Source organism: Thecamonas trahens (genome assembly GCF_000142905.1).
Source record: "Thecamonas trahens ATCC 50062 unplaced genomic scaffold supercont1.2, whole genome shotgun sequence".
NCBI lineage: Eukaryota > Apusomonadida > Apusomonadidae > Thecamonas > Thecamonas trahens.
The window spans coordinates 337381-358494 of record NW_013657678.1 but is presented as its reverse complement, the minus strand read 5'-3'; the positions used below and the strand labels follow the sequence as shown (position 1 = coordinate 358494).

Sequence of the window (21114 nt, the reverse complement as noted above, 5' to 3'; positions counted from 1 at the left end):
GGGTGCAAGCAGAGAAGCGCTGCCGTCGGACCGGGACGAGCTGCTGGCGAGCTTGGAGAACCTGATATCAGAGCAGCAGGGAACCGACAACGACATTTGGGCGATGCAGGCAGCCTGCGATGATCTCCGTGCTGCAGCCAACAGCGGAGGTATGCCTGGCAAGCGGGTGCTGGGCAGCGACGGACGCTGGTACCGCGAATACGGATTAGTCATGCGTCTGGTGCCTGCAGTGTCATGCGTTCTGGTGCCTGCAGCGTCTGGTGCCTGCAGTGGCTTACGTGACGGTGGCGCACTTTGTGTCGCTGTTCAAAACTCTCCAATGCATGGACAACGACGGAGTGGCCCACCTCGACATCCGCGACGCCAACTTGGTGTTTGGGGCCGACGGGAAGACACACGTCATCGACTGGGATCTGGCCGGCGTGTCTGGAGAGGCTGTGTATCCGGTTGGGTTCAATTGGGTCACCGACGGCATGCGTGTCGAGTCGGTCATGGATGCTGTGGCCAAAAACGAGACCCCTACTGGCTACGCGTGGCACGACGTTGTGGGCGCGGGCGGGGTCATGAAGCTGTACTCCTGCGATTCAAAGGACAATCGGACGGTCTGGAAAAAGGTGACCGAGACCCTGGTGAATGTGGACGATGCCTCGTCGGCGAGGTCAGCTTTGGCAGTTGCCATTGAGGAGCTTAGCTCGAAGGAGAACGTTCGCTTGTGGTGCCTTGGGCGGGAGAAGACCGTCTTGGCAACTGACTCTCCTCCGCTCTCGCCCGATGGATCACCGGCTCGGGCGGCGGTGGGGTCGTCGTCAGCAGAGTCGTCGCCAGCTGGCTCATCATCGACCTAGCCGCCGTCAGGGGGTCGGTAGACCCAGAATCAGCCCCCCCCCCCCTCCCCTCTGTTCCCGCCGCACCCGTTCCTTGAAGGCCGGGTCAGCAGCGACTACAGCTGTGGCAAGCTAATGTAAAACTCAACACTCACGGCTGCCGTACCGATCCGATGGTGTTGCAGCTTTCGGGACGGGGCAAGTCGCGGTATGAGATCGAGACTGCGAAAGGAGTGAGGAGGGAGATGCAAGCATGGCACGAGACAGAGCCAGGTTGGTACCACTTCAGCGACATCCAGCCCGCTGACCACACCGTGGCCACCACGTCTTTATGCACAACACGCCACACCCACCTCAGCATACCACCCTTTTGTGCACACGGCTTCCAGCCGAAGCACACAATACCACGGGAGCCTAGGATTGCCTCTCACTCTATCTTTATCCCTCCTCTCCCTCGACCCCCCCTCCCCCGCCCCCCCCCCCCCCCCCCACCCCCTTCTACCTCCTCACCCTCCCGTCACCTTGTCTCGCCAAACCATGCAGACTGCTGGACGGCCGTCGGGAGGCCTTGCCGGTAATGACGAGACGATCCGGAGTCTGACGGCCAAGGGCGTGCAATGGTACTGCCTGGCACCGCCGGCACGGGTCGGAGCAGTTGTCCGCAGAGCCGCGCATCACTTTGAAGGCCTCATGCTCCCGCGGGTGGTCTGGCATCGCAACCGCAAGCGCGGGCGATGCTCGACGCGAGTCTACTCGTGCGCAGGCAAGTCGAGCAAGTGTCCGGCCGTCCTCCGCATCACCTACTTTGACATGCGAAAGGATGGGACGGTGTGTGCTAACCCGACGACGCATCCGCCATCGCGCGGCGCGTGTATGTCGGACCTCGCCCGCCCGCCTGTTGATCCGCTTACACGGTTCATGGCCGAGGCGGGCGTGCCGACGGCATCAGCCGCCGGCGGCTCCCGGGCAGTCATTACCGCCCCGCCATCGGCCGAGCCCTCACCAACCAACGAGGGCGAAAGCGAGGTGGCTGGCTCCGGCAAGCCACGCAAGCGGCGCAACCGGGCTGCCGAGCGACGCAAGGGTCTTCTCGACTACATCCTCACCAACTACCCGCACGCCGTCGAGGAAACGCCGACCGGGTGCATTGTCTTTCTTCTCGTCCACTTTTACGGGGGCCATAACCACCCGCTTAACCCGGACTCGCGGTCGAACCTGGAGCTCGCCGCCGAGCCGCCGCTTTCGCTCCCGCCGCTCCCTAACTCAGCCGAGACTGTCGCCGACGCCAGCCGCAAGCGGCGTAACTCAGCCGAATCGTCGGAGGAGGACTCGGCCCGTGCCACCAAGCGCGGGCGGACCCTTGCTGCCGATGCCACCACCCCAACCATGGGTTCGCGCGGTGGAAGCGCAGCGACCACAAACGCGGGCTCGGGTGACGAGCGCGGCCCAGCCACGCCGGCCACCCTTGCCGATGTGCGCGCCATCTCTGAGCGGCTCGAGTCGCTGGAGGCCTTGATCCGCAATCTCTGCGACCGCGTCTCGCTCGTCACAAGCATGAACCTCACCAGCAGCGCCTCGTTCGGCACCATGCCCATCGGCACCGTGAGCGGCTCCGTCGCTGGACCGTCGACCGTTCCGCTCGCCATGCCGCCGTCGTTCTCAAACCTGGTCACGCCACCGGTTACGGCCCACTTTGACTGGCCTATGCCGCCGCGGTTCTCCTCGCGGTCGCGGTCCAAGTCGGTCGGCGTCGGCACCGCCGTCGACTTCATGGCCTCGGGCTCGCTCACCCGTCCGCTCCAGGTCTCGACTGCCACCGACCACGGTTCGGTCCACACGACGTCGACCGCCACCCAGGCCTCGGCGGGTCTCTCACTCTCGGTCGCGGTCGATACTGATGACCTCTTTCCGCTCGACATGTGGGGTGTCAGCTCGGGCGTCCAGAGCTCAGCCTCGTCGGCCACGTCGCGGCCGCGCATGATGATGATCAGCGACGTGTCGCCGTCTGACCATGTCCCCCCCGTCATCCCGGCACCAGGCAGCGCACCCGCGGCACACCACGCATAAATCGAGTGTACTGCCAAGCGCAGAGAGAGCGTAGACGCGGTAGCGTTTACTCAAACTCGATGAGGAGGTCGTCGGCAGCCACCGAAGCACCCTCGTCGTAGTTGATGGCCTTGACAACGCCGTCAGTCTCGGCAAGGAGCTGGTTCTGCATCTTCATGGCCTCGATGACGGCAACTGGCTGGCCGGCGGCAACCTTCTCGCCCGGCTGGACGAGGACGTTGATGACCTGGCCAGGCATGGGGCAAAGAACAAACTTGGAGAGGTCAGGCTTGGGCTTGGCCGGAAGGTACTGGCGGAGCTCGTGGACGCGCGGCGTCTCGATCTTGACATCGTACACGGTGCCGACGTGCTGGAGCTGATAGGTCTCGGCGTCCGAGCCGACAACCTGGACAATCACCTCCGAGTCGACATCGTCGGCAAAGTCATCGGCGCTGGCGTCGGCGTCGTCGGCGAGGGCCTCGGCCGTCGACGAGAGCGAGCCGCGGAGAAGATCCGTGCCATGGGTGTAGTCGTAGTCAAAGAGGTACGTGGTGACCGGCAGCGAGCCGTCGGCGGCGCCAGCGGCGAGCTCGTCGTCCGAGAGGGCGTTGAGGTCAAAGCCGGCCTCGCCGAGGACAACCACTGCGGGTGCGTCGTCCGAACCCTGAATGATGCCGGCGTGGAACTCCTCGCCGTCGATCGTGACCACAAAGTCACCGCCGTCGGGGCGCTCAAACGACGAGACCTGGTCGGCAACGTCGATCGACGCGGCGCGCACCAGCTTGGAGTGGTGGACGGCAACGGCCGAGGCCAGGAGCTCGTGCTTCTCGCGCGGCGACAGCTGGTGGCCGTGGAAGCCGTCGGGGAAGTGCTCCGGGATAAAGTTGGTGGTCAGGTTGCCGGCATTGAACTCGTCGTTCTCAAAGACCTCGCGGAGGAACGGAACGTTGTGCCCGACGCCGCGGATGACGTACTCGTCGAGCGCACGCTTCATGGTGTTGGCCGCGGCCTCGCGAGTCGGGCCGTGGGTCACCAGCTTGCAGATGAGCGGGTCGTAGTAGATCGAAATCTCCGAGCCGGGGAGAATGCCCGAGTCGCAACGGACGTTGGGGTCGTCTGCGCCCGGCTCGACGTACTTGGTCAGCCGCCCAGTCGACGGCAGAAAGTCGCGGTAGGGGTTCTCAGCGTAGACACGCGACTCGAACGACCAGCCATTGATCTTGACCTCGTCCTGGGTGATCGAGAGCTTCTCGCCAGCAGCAACCCGGAACATCTCCTCCACAAGGTCGACACCGGTGATGAGCTCGGTCACCGGGTGCTCGACCTGGAGCCGCGTGTTCATCTCGAGGAAGTAAAAGTCGAGGTTGGCGTCGACAAGGAACTCGACCGTGCCAGCCGACGAGTAGTCGACCGCCTTGGCCAGCGCCACGGCCTGTTCGCCCATGGCCCGCCGCACCTCGGGCGTGAGCACCACAGACGGCGCCTCCTCCACTACCTTCTGGTTCCGCCGCTGCAGCGAGCACTCGCGCTCGTTGAGGTACACCGCGTTGCCGTGCTTGTCAGCAATGAGCTGGATCTCAATGTGCCGCGGCGACTCGTGGATAAACTTCTCCACAAGCAAGTCGGCGTTGTTGAACGCGCCTGCAGCCTCCTCCGTCGACGCCCGGAACGCCTCGGCAACCTCGGACTCGTTCCACGCCACACGCATGCCCTTGCCGCCACCGCCGGCGTCGGCCTTGACCATGACCGGGAACCCAATGTCTGCCGCAATCTTGACGGCCTCCTCAGCAGAGCCGACAACGCCGGCAAAGCCCGGGACCGTCGACACACCGGCCTCCTGCGCAATCCGCTTCGACTCGATCTTGTACCCCATCGAGGTGATCGCTCCGGGAGGCGGGCCCACAAACGCCACGCCCTCGTCCTCCAGCGCCTGCGAGAACGCCGCGTTCTCGGAGAGGAATCCGTAGCCCGGGTGCACAGCCTGTGCGCCCGTCATCCGCACAGCCTCCAGAATGTTGTCGATAACAAGGTACGAGTCCGCCGATGCTGCAGGGCCGACGCACACAGCCTCATCCGCCATCTTGGTGTGCTTAGCATGCGCATCAGCCTCCGAGTACACTGCCACCGTCTTCATCCCCAGCTTCTTAGCCGAGGCAAAGACACGGCAGGCAATCTCTCCCCGGTTGGCCACAAGGATCTTGTCAAACGCTGCAACCACCCTTGCATGAGTATGCACCACCCTTCCATGCCCTCTCCCAACAACTGCCTCCCTCCCCCCCCTCCCCCCCTCCCCCTCCCCCCTTCCCCCACCCAAGGGGTTGCACTTTGTCACTTCCAGTTTTTGGCCCGTCAGCCAACCACCCCCCCTCCCCCCCCTCCCCCCCCCTCTCCCCGGACCTCCCCCAACACACACACGCCACATACGTTTCGATGCTGCTGACGAGGCATAGCGCGCAGCTGCCGTAGCAGTGCGAGTGGTCAGCCATGTACGGGACAGCATGTCGGTCGTCGTCGATGTCAGGTGGTAAGAGGAGAGCCTCCAAGAGCTACAAGTTGAGGCGCCGCAAACGGCAGTCCGTCCGTCGGTCGCGCGTCATCGTTGGGTGGTGGTTGGCGGTGGCGGTGGGGAAGGGAGGGGGGGGGGGGGGGGGGAGGGAGGGGGAATCGGGGAGGGGAATGGGGATCAGGGGGATGGACACGGGGATCAAAGGGAAAGGAAAGGGAGTGAGGGTATAGTAGAGGGGGGAGGGGGAGGGGGAGGGGAGACCGGACCGGGGAGGATGGTGAGCGGGGGAGGGAGAGGGGAGAGGCCGAACTGGAGGCCGAGGGAGGGAGGAGGTAGGATGGGATCATATCGTGGGATTGTGTTGGTTTTATCATCTGCTGCATGTGGTCGCGCGCGCTAGCGTGGCGTGGCATGGCGTGTATGTTGCAGCGTCTCACCGGCCGAGTCAGCCCCGGCGGGTGGCGTACTTGGCGACGACGGCGGCCTCTGCGGCAGCAACATCACCAAGGGTGGCACCCTCGGGGAGGATGCGCTCGAGCTTGCGGACAATGTTGGCGCGGGCCTTGGCAGCAAACGGATCGGCAGCCAGTTGCTTGGCCGGCATGGCAAGGAGATAGGCGTCGATGCCGCCGGCCTTGTCGATGCAACGCAGGGCGTAGGTGGTCATCCTTGCCCGCAGCGGGCGGCCTAGCAGCTCCGAGTGGGCCGACGCCCGCTGAACATTCGGCTCCCACTTACGCCGAGTCCTGTCGTCCTCTCACATCCACAGGCCCCCCGGTGAGCTCTGTCCGCATCCCCCCTACTGCGCCGTGTCCACGGTCGAGGGATGGCGAGTACTCCTCCCGAGCAGACGCATCGGCCAGCCGCACAGAAGGATCCTCGCCGCTCTGAGCGGCAGCACAGCATCATCCCCCTCCATATATCCTCTCTATGCCATGCATATACATACTATCATGGGAAAGTGAACGTACTTGCGCTGGGAGAAGGAGACATGGTTGCCAAAGCGGACGGTCTTGCCGGCAAACAAGCCACGGGCGGCGCGGCCCATACGCGGCGCCTGGGTCCCGCCACCACGGACGGGCCCTGTGGCCCGAGCCACGTTTGCTCCGGCACGCACACCCAGCCGCACCGCGCGCACAAGCCCTGACATGTGTACGAGATGGAGGTGGGAGAGGTAGTGGGTGAAGAGGAGGAAGAGGGGGGGGGAGGGGAGAGGGGGGGAGTGAGGAGGAGGAGGCTTGGATCGGGCCGGATCGGGCAAAGTTGGCTGCAGTGAGTGCGGCAGAGGTAGAGTAGCAGGGAGGGGGGGTGATTTGATCAGGCAGAGTCGGTGGTGGTAGGTGGTGGTGGTAGCGGCGGTGGTGGATTCTGCATGTTAATCCGTCTCCCACAACGATCCCTGTCTCTCTCTCGCTCCATCGGGTAACCTCATCCGGACACTGCTCAGGCAGCTGTGCTCGGGGGTAGACAAGCACCCCAGCAACGCGCGACTACTCCAAACTACATCAGATCGATCTTGCCCGCCACATCAACACAATGCAAATGAAATTCGCCGATGCAGCACATTTGCAGGTGCCCAAGGCGTGCTGGTCTGGCTACTGACAAGCTCCTGGCAGGCCACTGGCAGGCGGCATGGTATGTCCATGTCGCGTTCAATGGGTCGCCCGAGAACGAACGAACACGTCCCAGAGCGACCCCGTCCGACTCAAGCTCACCCCCCCCCCCCCCCACACACACACACACACACATACACCAACATACGCTTCGACACACAACACACAACTCTACAAGTCACACTGGGTGAAGATGTTGCGTCTAGGAAGTGGAGCATTGCAGGCAGTGACAATGCGGTGGGCGGCAGCGGCGACAGCAGGCGTGCTTCCGGCGTGGACGGGCGTCCGCTGTGAGTCGGGCGTGGCGCTGGAGGAGGCGCTGGAGAAGGAGCTGAGCGAGAGCGGGTCGCTTGATGAGCATGCGACGCAGCGGGAGTTTGAGGATGCTGGCTTTGAGCTTTACATCCACGAGCCGCTCGGTGGTGACGATGATGATGTGCTCGGGAGCACGGTGTACGAACTGCGCAAGGCGCTAGAGACCGGCGAAGAGCTCTCGATCGAGTTTGCGCTCGCTGACGATGAAGAGGCGGCTGCTGGCGGCGATGGCGAGCACGTGGACGTCATCGGAGCGGCGATGACTGCAGCCGAGGGCGGTGCGCCGCAAGGCGAGGTCCTGAGCCAGATGATGGGCGAGGATCCAGGTGAGGACCTAGTGAGCAACTTTAAGGTCCAGTTGTCCAAGCCCAACGGCGGCGTGCTTGTTGCCGAGTGTGTGGTGGAGAAGGGCGACTACGCGGTGGAGAAGCTCAAGGTCGGCCAGCAGGGTGACCGCAAGCTTCGGGTCCACGAGTTCTCGCAGGAGGAGATGAGCGTGAGCGTCGGTCACGAGGCCGACATCGAGGACGGGGTGCTTGACTACCTCGAGGCCCGCGGCGTCGACGAGGCGCTTGTCGGGCGAATCAACGCATTCCTCGAGGAGCAGGTCCACCGCGACTACATGGCGTGGCTCCGTGACATGCGCGCGTACCTCGGGTGAGTCACGCTACGCGAGTGAGCGGCTCGCCCGGCGTTAAAACGTCGATGCCACCCGCAGGCCGGACGAGACCGGCGGCGGGGCGGCCGACTCGAGCGCCGAGTAGTCAGAGATCATGGCCTCGACGGTCTCGAGCGCCTGGGTAAACGCCTCTTGCTCGATGTACTTGGTGTAGTGGTGGATGTAGACTTTGCGGGCGTAGAGCTTGAGGAAGCGGGCGCGGAGGCCGTCAAACATAGTGGCCATGCCAGTGTGGTTGGCGAGGGTGAGGAGTGAGCGCTTCTGGCCGATGGGCGGCGTGGCGCAGAGGCCCACTTTCCAACCTTCTTGATTCCAGTATGCAAAGTTGAGGCGCGGCTTCATGCGGTCGATGTTGCGACGGATGTCCGACATGAGCACGTCGCCGCGGACCATGAGCCCGCAGGCCAGATACGCGCCGACACGCGGGTCGACCGACGTCAGCTGGTGAGCAGGCGCAAAGGCGTCCGAAAACATCTGATTGAGCGCCCGCGGTGGAAGTGCCACATCAGCGAGCGAGTACAGCGGCGTGAGCGAAGAGAGAAGAAAGTGGAGGCGCGGGAACGGGACGAGGTTCATCGTCACCTCGTTGAGGTCGACGTTGAGCGAGCCCTCGAACCGCATCGATGCCGTCAGGTTGAGCAGGAGACGGGCAGCAATGTTGTTCATCTTGTCAAAGGCGCGCGCCTTTTTCTTCTTGACCGCCCCGCCGGTTCCTGCCACATATGCCGACGAGCTCGCCGACGAGTCTGACGCGTAGTCGGGCGCGTCGGTGAGCGCCGAGTCAGCCTTGCGGCGCGCGCGCTCACGCGGCGTAAGATCTACCTCGATCCGTGAGAGAATCGAGAGTAGCGACGCGTTTTCCAGCGGGAGGACGCAGTCTGCGTGCTCGACAAGCTGCGCAGCGGCGAGGACCGAGTTGTACGGCGAAGTCACCACATCGTCATCCGGCGACGGGAAGACCGCAGTCGTGAACCGGTAGACCGACGGGTACTCATCAGCAAGGAGGTTGAGGATAAAGGTGCCAAGGCCCGACCCAGTTCCGCCACCCATCGAGTGGAGCGAAAAGAACGATTGGAGCGAGTCGCAGGCCTCGGCCTGAACCCGGATCGACTCGGCCAGCGCGTCTGCGTACTGCGGGCCGTACATGGCGTGGCCGTGGGCCCAGTTGTTGCCCGATCCCGACTGGTCGGTGATAAACTGCTTGGCCTCAAAGAGCTCGCCCAGCGGCGAGGCGGCGATCGAGTTGACCACGCCCTCCTCCATGTCCACCAGCACAGCCCGCGCCCGCAGCGACGCCAGCCGCGACCCGACGTCCAGCCGCCTCCCACTCCTCGAGTCAACGTTTGTAAAGAACGACGAGAGCGCATCATCATAGACTGGCCCTGCCCTCTCTCTCTCCCGCCCTCCGCCCGCCTCTTCCGCCGCCTTGGAGTGCTCGGCCAGAGCCAAGTCCCAGAACCTGCACCCGACCTGGTTCCCGCACTGTCCGACCTGAATGGTGATGAGTTCGCGGACCATGGCGTGGGGATGGGCAGTGAGTGGGAATAGGTAGAGAGTGGAGAGAGGTGTGCGAGTGGCTGCTTGCGGTGGTGGTGATGGTGGTGGTGGTGGTGGTGGTGGTGGTGGTGGTGGTGGTGGGACGACAGGGAAGGGTATGGCCCTGCGCACGTCGCCCGCCGACCGAACCAGTTCGAGCGACTCGGCTTGTCGCCTGCCAACCAATGACTCTCATGACTGGCAGCACCGGCATCGAACCAAGCCGAGCACCGCACTCGCCCACACCACCACCACAATACACACGCACACACACACGCACACACGCACACACGTACCCCCCCCCCCCCACCTCCACACACACACGTATACCACAGCGAATGGAAAAGGAATTCGCCCCCCGAATCCAGAGGGCCTTTGCCCGCAATGACGGGCCCGGGCTGGCCGAGGCTCTGTCGCTGACAATGGGCGACTGGGACGGTATTGATGGGCGCACGGCTGGAAAGATGGTATGTGGCACGCGGCATGGAGAGGGAGGGGAAATGATGGCAAGTGATCAGCACCACTCACTCATGAGACCAAACTGAAACAGAAGAGAGCCATCAGCCGGGCGAATCTGCCGTCGGAGGTCCACGCCGAGCTGGTGTGCAGCGTGGTGGATGCAGCAGTGGCACGGAGTGCTGGCGATCCGGTGGCAAGCTACGAGGAGCTGGTCAAGGCGCACTCGGCGCTGCACAAGATCTTGCGGAGCGAAAAGGGCTGGATCGTGCCTGTGGTCGAGATGATGTGCGCCCAGCTGCGGCGCGGCGCCATGGCGGCGGACGAGGCCGTGGTGGCCGGCGGCGGGATGGAGCAGTACCTCGGGCAGTGCACCGAGCCACTACGCAAGATCTTTGCCGCACTCATCAACGCCCGCGAGGCCTTCAAGGGTTCGCGCAAGGAAGGCGCGCTCTTTGTGGTCAACCAGCTCTTCTTTGCCTACTTTAAGCTCAATCTGCTCCTCAACTGCAAGGGCGTTATCCGGAGCGTTGAGACGAGGCTCGCCAAGGTAATGACCAAGTTCCGCATCTCGCAGCAGGTGACGTACAAGTACTTTACTGGTCGCCTCGCTCTCTTTGACGGCAAGTACGAGGAGGCGTCGAATCTGCTCGGCGAGGCCTTTGACCTGTGCGACCGAACGCCCGCGGGAACCTCGCTCGCATTCTGGTCTTCCTCGTCCCGGTCCGGCTGCTTCTCGGCTCGTCGCCCAAGCCGGCGCTCCTTGCCACTTACGGCCTTGACGAGTTTGTCGACCTTGCCGACGGCGTTGTCTCGGGCAACGTCGCCAAGTTCAACGCCGCCCTCGCCGCCCACCAGCGCTACTACATTGCCAAAGGCGTGTACCTCATGCTCGAGCAGCTCCGCATCGTCACCTATCGCAACCTCTTCCGCAAAGTCTACGCCATCGTCGCCTCAAACAAGATTCCCATCGCGAGCTTTACCGCCGCCCTCGCCTTTGCCGGCGAGTCAGCCGACGACGCAGAGACCGAGTGCCTGCTCGCCAACTTTATCTACAAGGGATACATGAAGGGCTACATCTCGCACGAGCGGGCCACAGTCGTTCTCTCCAAGAACGCCTCGTTCCCTCCGCTGGCTTCAGTCCGGCGCTAGCCATTGCGCCGAAACCTCACAAAGACGCTGCCGCCTCAACAATGTTCTCGCCAGAGCTGCCGTCGGTGTGGCTGTGCGGCGCCACGGCGTCGGCCAGGTAGCGGACAATCCGCTTGGTGAGGAGCCACGCGCAGAGCGAGATAGCCAGTACCGAGAGAGCGAGCACCGCATCAAAGGCAAACTTGGGCGCAAAGACACGGAACGCCATCAGGTGCCGGTTCTCGACCATGAGGAAAGCCTCGGAAAGACAAGCGAGACGAGAGGGACCATGGCGCCGGCTGCCAGAGGGTACCGGATCCGCCGCAGGAGCGCGTCGCGGTGGTAGTCGCGCTGGAGCTTGTGGCTCTCAAACCAGACCACAGCCATGGGCATGCCGAGTGCAAACAAGATCGGCGCGGCGAGCGTTGCCAGTGCCACAAGCGCCCCGCCCACAACCTGCGAGTCGAGCCGAACAAAGCCGACAAAGGCGGCGTCGACACGGAGCGAGGCAAAGGCGTACCGACCGCCCGACGCAAAGTAAAAGAGCAGCAAGCCGAGCGACCAGAGCACTGCCGTCGAGCCAAAGAACCGCCCCGGCACGTCGGCCGCTCGTCCGGCGCTCCGCACAAGGCCCGGCCGCTTCTTGACCCCATCAAACGAGTCGCGCGCTCGGTCGTGCATGATCTGCACGCCCTTGCGTCGGTACAGGCCCTTGGCCTTGGCGTGGAGGCCCGACAGCATGTGCGCTGCCTTGCTTGCTGCAGCCATCCACGCCGCAACCAGCAGCAGCCACCACCCGGCGCGGAAGCCGAGAACCATCGACGCTACCAGCGCCACCACCGCCCACGCGCAGAGGAGCGTCGAGCCAAGCGCTGTCGAGAAGCCGACCACCAGCAGACGCGCATCCTCGCCCTCCCGGCGCGCAGGCACTAGCTGGGTCAAAGCAAACTTGGGCGTTCCCACCACAAGCGCCAGTGCGGCAAAGGCGAGGCCGTACACTGCACGCGGCAGCGCGACGTTGGCCATGATGCCGACTGGCGATTCGTTCGAGACCGGGAGGATCGAGAGCGCGTGTAGGGTCCAGTGCGCAGAGATGAGCCCGCCGATGCCCGGCACAAGATACTTGGCCACCACCTCGCCGCGCTCGAGCTCGTTGCGTCGCCCACGCACAATTCGGTGAACGCCGAGGCCGACTAGCAGCGGCGCTGAGAGCTGCAGCAGCAGCGGCACCTCGTACGATGAGCCGGCGCAGCTCGCCCGCTCCGGGGCGCACACTGAATACCCGCTCGCCAGCACCGTCACTGCAAGCCACAGCACGTGCACAACATGCCACAGCGGCGGGCCGGCCAACGAGCTGAGTGGAATGGTCCATGCCTTGGCCGGCAGCAGCGGCTGCCCAAGCTCGACGTAGGCGTTGGCGCCGGCCCGCCACGAGAGGAGCACGCCGGTGAGCGTGAGGTACCGGACCACCGACGCGAGCGCCTCAACGTACGAGTTGGAGAGCTGCGCCACGGCAACCAGGACAACAAACACCGCACCGGCGCCGTACCATGGCCCGTTGACCAGCCGCATGCCGGCTGCAAGCTCGGCCACTCCGCCGCACACCTCGCTCATCATGTACCACGCTGCGAGCAGGCTGCCAGCCATGCACCCAGCCGCGATGCCGACCGAGATCCGCGTTCCCGACCCGGCGGTGCCGAGCATGTCTGCAACGCTCGGCACGCCCACCATGCCCTGCGGCATTCGGTAGACAACGTAGAATACCGCAGCAGCGGCAATGCTGGCGTGGATGGTGAGCGCTGTCGGCGAGCACGAGGCCTGCGGTGCACGGACGACCGCAGCAATGGCGATTAGCCAGCAGAGCGCCAGCACACCGCACACCAGGCCGCTGGCCATGGCCACAAGGTCAAAGGTGGTGAAATGATCGCGGGCAGCGTCCGAGAGGCTCCGCAGCAGCGGCGGGAGCACATGGCTCCGGCCCTCGCCGCTGCTCGCCAGCGCAGCATCGAGCTCGGCGAGGAGAGGAGAGAGCTTGGCAGCCACCGCCGCACCGCGCGGCGTCGCGCCGTACGCGTGCAGGTAGCCCGAGATCTGTGCCGCGTTGGCAAAGCGGGCAGTCTCGAGGCGGGAGAGCGGAAGTGCACAGAGGAGCGGCTCAAAGGCCACACCCATCGATGAAAACGGAATCGGAAGGCCAAGCAGCGTCGCCAGCGCGGGCACCATGTCGATCTGGTACGCATCAACAACGGTGCCTGCCGGAAGCGCCGTGCTCAGGCAAGAGTAGGCGCGTGCCGGGGAGTACGCCACCAGAACCGAGCCGGTCTCCAGAAGCGTGGCACCGCCGTGCCCACCGTCAGACGTCATGCCGTGGTCGCCGAGGATCACCAGCAGGTCGTCGTCAGCAAGGGCGGCAACAACGCGGGCGATATCGGTATTCATCTGATCGAGCTTGTCCGACATCCGCGGATGGTTCGGCCCATAGGTGTGGCCCGCGTGATCGACGCCGAGAAAGTGCGCAATGATGGCGTCGTAAGCGTCACCGTCTGCAGGCTGCTCCAGCAGCGGGAAGAGGCGGGCCTCGATGCCGGCGTCGACCGTGTCGAGATCCTTGACGTTGAACGAGTCAAAGAGCGCGGGCTCGGCGCCGAGCAGGCCCGGAAACAGGCCACCCCACGTGTCGTCGCCCATAAACGCCACACGCTTCCCGCCGCCCAGCATTTGCAGCGGCAGCGAGTCTTCGTCAAGCGCCTGGGCGTCAAAGTTGGACCCGATCTCGATGAATGCCGGCAGGCCGCCAGACATCAGCGCCTTGAGCCGCTGCATGGTGGTTGTCGGCGGATCCGCCTGCAGCCGCACCGCCAATCCGGCCCCGCCAGGCCCGGCAATGTCTTCCAGCACAGGCAGCCGGCCATGGAACGCTGGATTGAACTCGTCCGACGACGGCGGCGGCGGAAAGGCAAAGTCGTAGCGGAGGGCGTCGATGACAACCATCACGATCCGCTTAGGCTCGTGGACCGTCGGCGCCGCTGTGGCTGACGAGCGAGAGTCCGTATTGGAGCTCGAGTCTGCGCTCGATGGAGCCGGAGCCGGAGCCGGAGCTGGGACCCAGGGCGGACGCTGCTGATCGATGCTCGCAGTGGTGGGGACCGTGACCCGTGAGAGGAGGAAGCCCGAGGAGAAGAGGTACGCCGAGAGGGCGGCGAGGAGAAGGACAGTGGCCAGCGGCAACGCTACGTGTGGGTAGCCACGGACCGCCATGCAGCAAAGTGGCGAGACTGGTCTGAGTGATGTGGTAGCGTGTGCGCAGTGATAGAGAGTGGAAAGGGGAGAGGGGAGGAAGGGGAGGGGGAGGGCGCTCGCGTTTGAGTTTGAGTTGGCAGCGCGGGGAAGCGCGGGCAGCCAGCCAGGACTGAAGGGGGGGGGAGGGGGGGAGCCCGGCAGTGGGGGGGGGGGCTGATTTTTTTGTTTTCTCTGGGTTGCCGGTGCGGGACAGGAGAGCGGGTAAACCAGGTGGTGGAGGCTAAAAAAAACAAAAATGACAAGGGGGGGAAGGGGGGGGGGGGGGGTAGGGGAGGGGGAAATGGCAAGCCATGCATTGATTGGACAAACAACTATCAACGATTGAAGCAATATATTGGACAGGACAGGGTATTGACAGGAATCAATCAATATGGACAAGTCGTTTGCTGGTCAGTCAGGCAAGGTGAGTGGCGGACGACAGTGGAAGTGGCCGAGAAAGACCAGGAGGGCTACAAAGTGGGACGGAGGTGGGGACACCACTCTTGCTTAGCTTTGCCACACCCTACAGGGAGTGGGAGAATACGATGAGCATGCGTACTAAGGTCGAGGGTGGTGAGTCTGGACGGGATGGCTTTGTCTTCTCCTCTGAGAAGATGAAGTCCTCACACCAGTTGCTGCGGTCGGCGTCCAATATTGGCCAGCCAACTTTGGACGCTCCGGGACGTGACCACCGCCGGCCTACAGAGGCACCGGCCTCTGCCCTGGACGGGCACAACGTGCTTCCACAGCTCGGCGGACGTCCGCTGGGTGGTTTCAAAGGTGCCGGTCACCTTGGCTTGCCCAGCGCCCCACGCACAGACGTGGTGGTCGACCTCGACACGCCCAACCTGCACCTTCGCTTCTCGATCGAAGGCAACGAGTATCTGGTTGCCGGTCCGCGTATCGACGACCTCCTGGAGTGGCTGTTCATCAACGCCGACGGCGTGGCCTCGCCGTCGCCGCACAACAAGCCGCTGCTGGCGGGCTCGCCGAAGCAGCCGCAGCAAAGCTCGCCGTCGCCGCCGGCACCGGCCAAGCGCCGCCGCACCTCGTCTTCGGCGTCGGGCGGCCCGCCCGCTGGCTCGTCGTCGCTCGAGTCCCTCGGTGCAGCTCCGCTCGGAAGCTCGCTCGGCGGTACGCTCGGCAGCCCGCTTGGCGGTGCCGGCATCTCGCAAGCCAACCCGATGTCAGGCTCGTCGTTCAACGTGCTCTCGGGCATGTCTGCCCACAATCTCGCGATTGTCTCGCAGAGTGTGCCCGACCTGGGTATGGTCGACCGTGCGCTATCGGCGCTGCCGATGCGGTTCGGGCGGGCCAACGCGCCGCGGGCTGCGACCCAGTCGCTCATGTTCATGCCCTCGATGGATTTCAAGAAGCGCCAGGGCCGAAGCGCGCCGACCTCGCGCCGCGGCTCGCACGATGTGGGCTCGGACAAGGCTGCCTACGCCCCGGTCGAGGTTCCGGTTGCCCCGGTCCGCCGCGTCGAACGCCTGACGTGCATCACTGCCATGCCTGAGTACCGCAATGTCTCGCTGGAGGAGCTCCGCTGGAACTCGTATTGCGAGGGCAACCGTGGCGTGTCAAAGTGCGAAGTCGTCAACTACAAGGTGTTTAACCTCGACCGCAGCTCGCGGTCGTCTCTCTCGCTAATTGACATGCTCCCGATTGCGCCACCGCCGCCGCCGCCGGTCGCGCACGGCCAGAGCTCGCCAGTCGCCGGGAGCGGGGAGCAGCGCAAGCCGCCAGCCGCCGCCGCCGCCGCTAAGTCGCCATTGGCTCGGCGCACGTCCGAGTCACACCACCACCTGGACGTCGGGCGCAACACCAGTGCTATCCCGCGCCCTACCTCGCCGGCCGCGCCCAGCTTTACCGCGCTCTCGTCGGCGCCGCAGCTGTCGATCGCTGCTGCCGGCGGCGCTGGCGGAGTCAAGTCGCCGGTCCGCTCGCCGAGCGGGCCAGGCAGTCCAGCCGCCTTTCCACAAGCCCCGGGCCTGTTGAACAGGCCCGCGGCGGCAGCGCCGGCAGGGTCGTCGCTGCGTGAGCTCGCCCGGATTGCGCTCGCCGACGCGCTGGCCACACCACAGTCGCGCGACGCGGCGCACCAGGTTGTCAGCTCGCTTGCTCCCACCGAGACTCATCGGCCGGCGCCAGCCGCCGCCGAACGCGACGTCCTCGCTGTGAGCAACATGTTCATGGCACTTGTGGCACAGCGCGCACTGGACGATGAGCTGCTGGAGAGCTTCTTCAGGCTCCCCGGTGCGACGTTTGTCCCGTCGTCGCTGCTTCTGGCCAAGTGCCCGCGCGTCGAGCTCCAGCTCCGCGGGCCGCCGGCTTGGAAAATCACCGAGCTCAACATCCAGTCGCTCTTCCGGGTCACCGACGCCTCGCTGGACAGGATGCTTGTCGGCATCGGCGCCACACTCAAGGCGCTCGACATCTCGTTCTGCTCGCAGATCACCGGCAAGGGCCTCAGCTCGGTCGCCACCCACTGCCCAGGTCTGCTCTCGCTGTCGGCGGCAACAACACTGTGCGGAGCCAAGCGGTACGCGCCGGCAGACCTCATCCGGGTCATCACCTCGTGCCCCAGCCTGCAGAAGCTCGACCTTTCCGGCTCGCTCGGAGTCACCCCGCCAGTGGCGCGCCACATCGCCGACCTAGGCCGCTCGCTCGCCTCGCTCCGTCTCTCGCGCTGCTACTCGCTCACCTCGCAGAAGCCGCTGCTCAACATTGTCCAATCTTGCCGCCGGCTGCAGATCCTCGACATCACCGGAATCATGGTGTCGCCGTCGCTCCTCCTCCATGTTATAGGCCTGCCGGTCCTGGTCGCGCTCTCGGCGTCGATGCTGCCTGCCGACGTGCGGGCCGTCAACCCGGCGACCATTTCTGCAGCGCCACAGCTCGAGTATTTTGCCATCAACGCTGTGACCCAAGTCTCGACCCTCTCGCCGCGCGCGCGCGCTGCCTACAAGGTCCTCTCCACCCTCTCCACTGAGCAGCTGACCCAGCTCCTGGTCCTCTCTAACGTGCCGGCTGCAAGAACCTGGCCGCGGTCCCGTATCCTCTCACTCTGCCTCGAGTACTACGTCCACGGTGTCCCATCGGCCTGCCCCATGTGCTCCAGCTACCTCCGACGGTTCTTTGCCACCGACGTCTATCGGTGTGCCAACGTCACCTGCGCCGCCGCCGTCGACCGCTTTTCGCTCACGTTCTCGGTCCTTCCGACGGACTCGGTCACATTTGACACCGACGCTCCGCCGCAGACGTAGTTAGCCCTTAACAGTACGGTCGTTCGGACGCGTTGTCGCGCGTCTCAAAGTGAACAACTCGATGGTGTTTGACTTCCAGGTCACCGGCCGACGCTGCGCGACGCCTGCTTGGCCTGAGGCTTGAGGTGGGAGGCGCGCCCACACGTGATGGCGCCCGACACGTAGACGCCCGCCTGAAGGATGCCCGAGTTGCCGTCGCGGTGACGGACGCCTGGGAGCATGGGCGAGGCGCGCGAGGTGCCGCCGCTCCTCCGGATCGGCGGGCACGAACGGTGCAAAGCTTGTCGTTGACGACCCCGAGGACCGGGAAGGAGAGCATGACAGAGTTGAACACAGTTGCCGGACGGAAGAGTGCGAGGACGTCTTGCGACGGACGAGCTTGCCGGTCGGCGTGGCCGCGCAAGTAATGGCACGCCATCCTGTACTGGATTTTGGATGCCGCGCGCATCAACGCGTATGCGCTCTACGCTGAAGCGAGCCCACGCCCCGTCATGACTCGCGTGGCTTTTCTCTATGCAGCGGCTGCTCGACACCACCATTTTCCCCAACAAGCAGCCGTGCGACGCAATTGCCTCGCCTACCGGATGAAACAATCAAAAAATACCGATGGGCTGCGCTCCAATAAAGCGCGGCTAGTTTCTTTCCATACTCTTTCCGCCACCAATGATTAACACACATGCATGGCTGAGTGTGCAACGTTCATTATCGTCCTTTGCATGCGTGCTGTGGTGGCGCGGTCACGAGAACACACCCTCGGGAACAGAACCGACCGGCATCGGCGGCTCATCGCCGTCGTCGCCGTCCGAGTCGGAGTCGTCGGAATCGTCCATGGCAATGGCGTCGGGGTTGGGCGCCGGCACACCATCGTCGACATTGCCTGCGATCGAAGCCGACGAGGCCACAAACTGGATGCCCCGCGACGCACCGGGGGCGAGCGAGACATGCCGCTTGGCAGCCGGCTCGTCCTCGGACGCTGGCGGTGGCATGGCCGCACCAGGCGCATCGGCGTCGAGCTCGGTACGGTCGCGCTTACGCGAAGGCGGCGCCGACGGCGGCGCGTCTTTGCGGGCGGCGGCGACGGCGGCAATGACGTCGTCCGAAATAATCGAGTGATACTGGGCGCGGACCGAGCGCTTGATGCGGAGCATCTCGCGGAAGGTGTCCTCGTTGCCGTGGTTCGACTCGAACTTTTCCCACTCGGCCCAGAACGCCTTGTCGCGGTCGGGCGGGCAAAACTGCGAGGCATGGGCGTAGAGGGCGCGGGCGCGGACGAGGTCGCCCATGGCCAGCTCGAGCTGGGCATACTTGAGCGACATGGCGCGGGCGCCCGAGTCATTGAGCTTGGCAATAGCCTGCTCGTAGATGGGCCGAGTCGCCGAGACACCGTGGACGCCAGCGGCCGCCTTGATCCAGCGGGTGTAGATCTCCTGGGCATCGGCGGTCGGCACAACGTCGACTGCCTTGGCGTAGAGGTCAAACTCGCGCTTGTGCGATCCGTGCTCGGCCTCAAAGGCAATGGCCTGGAGATAAAGCTCCTTGGCGTACGGCCGCGGCGCGCCCTGGAGGGCGGTGGTAAACAGCTGGCGGGTCCGCATCAGCGCCGAGCCGCCGTAGCGCCGGACAAAGTGAGTGAGGTACGCGCGCCACAGCGGAAGAACGTGCGGGTAGCCAAAGAGCTCGATGCCACGCTCAAAGACGGCAAAGGCCTGCTCAAAGTACTCGGCGTCGAGGAGCATGCCAGCGTAGTTGAGAATGAGCTTGGGCGTGGCGACCCGGAGCTCGAGAATCTCCTCGTACACGGCCTTCGTCGATTCGAGCGTGCCGAGCGCCTCGGCAAGGTCGACATACGCCGCCCAGAGCTTGGACGACTTGAAGAGGCGGAGCGCCGGAGCGAGCCCGTCGTCGTAGTACGAGACTGCTGCCGGCCCAGTCCGGCGCGCCGACGAGAGAAATTGCTTGGGAATGGTGGTGGCCCGCTGCAGCAGTGCCAGCGCGGCGTCATACCTCCCGACCCGGCCCTCAAACTCGGCGTAGGCCAGCCAAATGGCGACGAGCGAGTCGACCGAAGCTGCATCCGCCGCCACAGCCCTCTCGTAAATGGCGCGCGCAGCATCTGCATCTTGCCCAGCAAGCTCGTAGAACGAGGCAAAGCCAATCCAGAGCTCGTGGAGCGGGCCAGCAGCTGTAGCCGGCTCGACAGCCTCGAGCGCGCGAGTGTAGGTGTCGACAACGTTGACTCCATCCTGCGCCGCCTTGTACAACTCGACCCGCTTGAGCCACTCGTGGACATTCGACGGGTTCTGCCGGAGCAGGACAGCGTTGACCAGGAGCGGCCGCCGGTCGATAAGGTGTTGGTAGCGCTCGAACCGGAGCTGCAGGTCGGCGTCGAGCTCGACAAGATCGCGGTCGAGAGCGCCGTTTCCGCTGCCACCGCCGGCGCCCGCCTCAGCCTTTGCCCTGGCCTCATCCAGCATCTGCAGCTTGGTCGAGAGCATGGCATCCTCAAACTGGACGTAGGCGTCGAAAACAAGGGTAAAGTCGCGGACGGTCGTCACCGCCGCCATGCCCTCCTCGTACACGTCGCGGGCCTTGTCAAACTGGGCGAGGCGGATAAAGTAGTCACCAAGCGACGTCCACAACGTGCCGACCTGGTCGCTAAACTGAGTCACGCCCGTCCGCAGAATGGCCTCGACCGGAATCGACTTGAGCTCTGGCGCGTGCTCGGAAATGAGCGAGCAGAGCAGGAGCCAGAGCTCGTGACGCGGCTTGGTAATCGCCTCAGCGGCGTCCGAGTCGCTGGCGGCCGTGTCGAGCAGGACAACCAGCTCCTTGGCGGCCTCGTCGTAGTGCTCCACCGCCATGAGGTACTCGACATAGTCCTCGCGCCGTGCAGGCGCAATGTTGAGATACCGCCGCCAGAGCGAGACGCCCGTGGCCGGAATCGGCACCGCAAGCCCCGACACGTACTCGAGCACGGGTTCCCAGATCCGCGCGTGCTGCGTGATCGGCAGCGCCTGCAGAGCGCGGTCGGTGACGGGGCGGACTCGCGAGACAGCGTGCCAGGCAAAGAGAAACTCGAGGTAGCAGAGCCACATCCGCGGCATCTTGTGCATAAACACCAACGCCCGCTCAAACACATTGCCCACCGCCGCCCACTGGTCGGCCGTGACCGGAAAGCTGCGCACTCGCTGCACCCGCTCCGTCAGATACCGCCGCCACATCTTGTAGCTCCCTGGCAGCGCCGCCAGTGCCCGCTCATACAGCGCGTCGCGAGCCTCGGCTGCTGCAGACCGCTTGTGCTTGAGGTACCGAAGCCACGCCCGAAGCGAGTACGGCTCTGTCACCACATCCTCCTCAAATGCCACGTCGCCCTCTTCCTACATGTGTGCGTGAGTGGGGAGGGAAGGGGGGGGGGGGGGGAGGGGGAGGGGCCGAATCCGCGGAAGAAGAGGGGGGGGGGGGC

General features: G+C 64.7%; 10 protein-coding genes across 10 annotated transcripts in view; 5 read left to right on the top strand and 5 right to left on the bottom strand.

The window, feature by feature from the left end:
* The window catches only part of AMSG_00477 (uncharacterized protein), a gene marked incomplete at both ends in the record, with an annotated part of 2617 nt that extends 1772 nt beyond the window's left edge, over positions 1 to 845 (top strand). The window contains one exon of the mRNA XM_013907302.1: positions 255 to 845. Coding sequence (XP_013762756.1) covers positions 255 to 845 — 591 coding nt within the window. The remainder of the gene's footprint in view (positions 1 to 254) is intronic.
* Positions 846 to 1361: 516 nt separating this feature from the next.
* On the top strand, positions 1362 to 2908 carry AMSG_00476 (uncharacterized protein; the record flags this gene model as incomplete). The annotated part of the gene is made up of 1 exon (XM_013907301.1): positions 1362 to 2908. One exon carries the CDS (start codon positions 1362 to 1364, stop codon positions 2889 to 2891), a length of 1530 nt encoding a protein of 509 aa, XP_013762755.1. The 3' UTR covers positions 2892 to 2908.
* A 14-nt stretch (positions 2909 to 2922) lies between these two features.
* On the bottom strand, positions 2923 to 5384 carry AMSG_00475 (propionyl-CoA carboxylase subunit alpha). The gene is made up of 2 exons (XM_013907300.1): positions 5295 to 5384; positions 2923 to 5078 (listed from the first exon to the last, which is right to left on the bottom strand). Exons 1-2 carry the CDS (start codon positions 5368 to 5370, stop codon positions 2938 to 2940), a joined length of 2217 nt encoding a protein of 738 aa, XP_013762754.1. The 5' UTR covers positions 5371 to 5384; the 3' UTR covers positions 2923 to 2937.
* A 341-nt stretch (positions 5385 to 5725) lies between these two features.
* On the bottom strand, positions 5726 to 6526 carry AMSG_00474 (uncharacterized protein; the record flags this gene model as incomplete). Its single annotated transcript, XM_013907299.1, has 2 exons — positions 5726 to 6122; positions 6348 to 6526. The coding sequence occupies 2 exons, from the start codon at positions 6524 to 6526 to the stop codon at positions 5822 to 5824; spliced, it is 480 nt and encodes a 159-aa protein (XP_013762753.1). The 3' UTR covers positions 5726 to 5821.
* A 622-nt stretch (positions 6527 to 7148) lies between these two features.
* AMSG_00473 (uncharacterized protein) lies at positions 7149 to 8123 on the top strand. Its single transcript, XM_013907298.1, has one exon. The coding sequence runs from the start codon at positions 7183 to 7185 to the stop codon at positions 7963 to 7965; it is 783 nt and encodes a 260-aa protein (XP_013762752.1). The 5' UTR covers positions 7149 to 7182; the 3' UTR covers positions 7966 to 8123.
* AMSG_00472 (tubulin) lies at positions 7632 to 9549 on the bottom strand. Its single transcript, XM_013907297.1, has one exon. The coding sequence runs from the start codon at positions 9499 to 9501 to the stop codon at positions 7999 to 8001; it is 1503 nt and encodes a 500-aa protein (XP_013762751.1). The 5' UTR covers positions 9502 to 9549; the 3' UTR covers positions 7632 to 7998.
* Positions 9550 to 9814: 265 nt separating this feature from the next.
* On the top strand, positions 9815 to 11549 carry AMSG_00471 (uncharacterized protein). The gene is made up of 2 exons (XM_013907296.1): positions 9815 to 9986; positions 10070 to 11549. Exons 1-2 carry the CDS (start codon positions 9858 to 9860, stop codon positions 11042 to 11044), a joined length of 1104 nt encoding a protein of 367 aa, XP_013762750.1. The 5' UTR covers positions 9815 to 9857; the 3' UTR covers positions 11045 to 11549.
* On the bottom strand, positions 10993 to 14364 carry AMSG_00470 (GPI ethanolamine phosphate transferase 3; the record flags this gene model as incomplete). Its single annotated transcript, XM_013907295.1, has 2 exons — positions 10993 to 11365; positions 11395 to 14364. 2 exons carry the CDS (start codon positions 14362 to 14364, stop codon positions 11144 to 11146), a joined length of 3192 nt encoding a protein of 1063 aa, XP_013762749.1. The 3' UTR covers positions 10993 to 11143.
* Positions 14365 to 14888: 524 nt separating this feature from the next.
* AMSG_00469 (uncharacterized protein) lies at positions 14889 to 17718 on the top strand. The gene has a single exon (XM_013907294.1). The coding sequence runs from the start codon at positions 14931 to 14933 to the stop codon at positions 17649 to 17651; it is 2721 nt and encodes a 906-aa protein (XP_013762748.1). The 5' UTR covers positions 14889 to 14930; the 3' UTR covers positions 17652 to 17718.
* A 634-nt stretch (positions 17719 to 18352) lies between these two features.
* The window catches only part of AMSG_00468 (uncharacterized protein), a gene marked incomplete at its 5' end in the record, with an annotated part of 3370 nt that continues 608 nt past the window's right edge, over positions 18353 to 21114 (bottom strand). The window contains one exon of the mRNA XM_013907293.1: positions 18353 to 21028. Coding sequence (XP_013762747.1) covers positions 18389 to 21028 — 2640 coding nt within the window. The 3' untranslated portion in view covers positions 18353 to 18388. The remainder of the gene's footprint in view (positions 21029 to 21114) is intronic.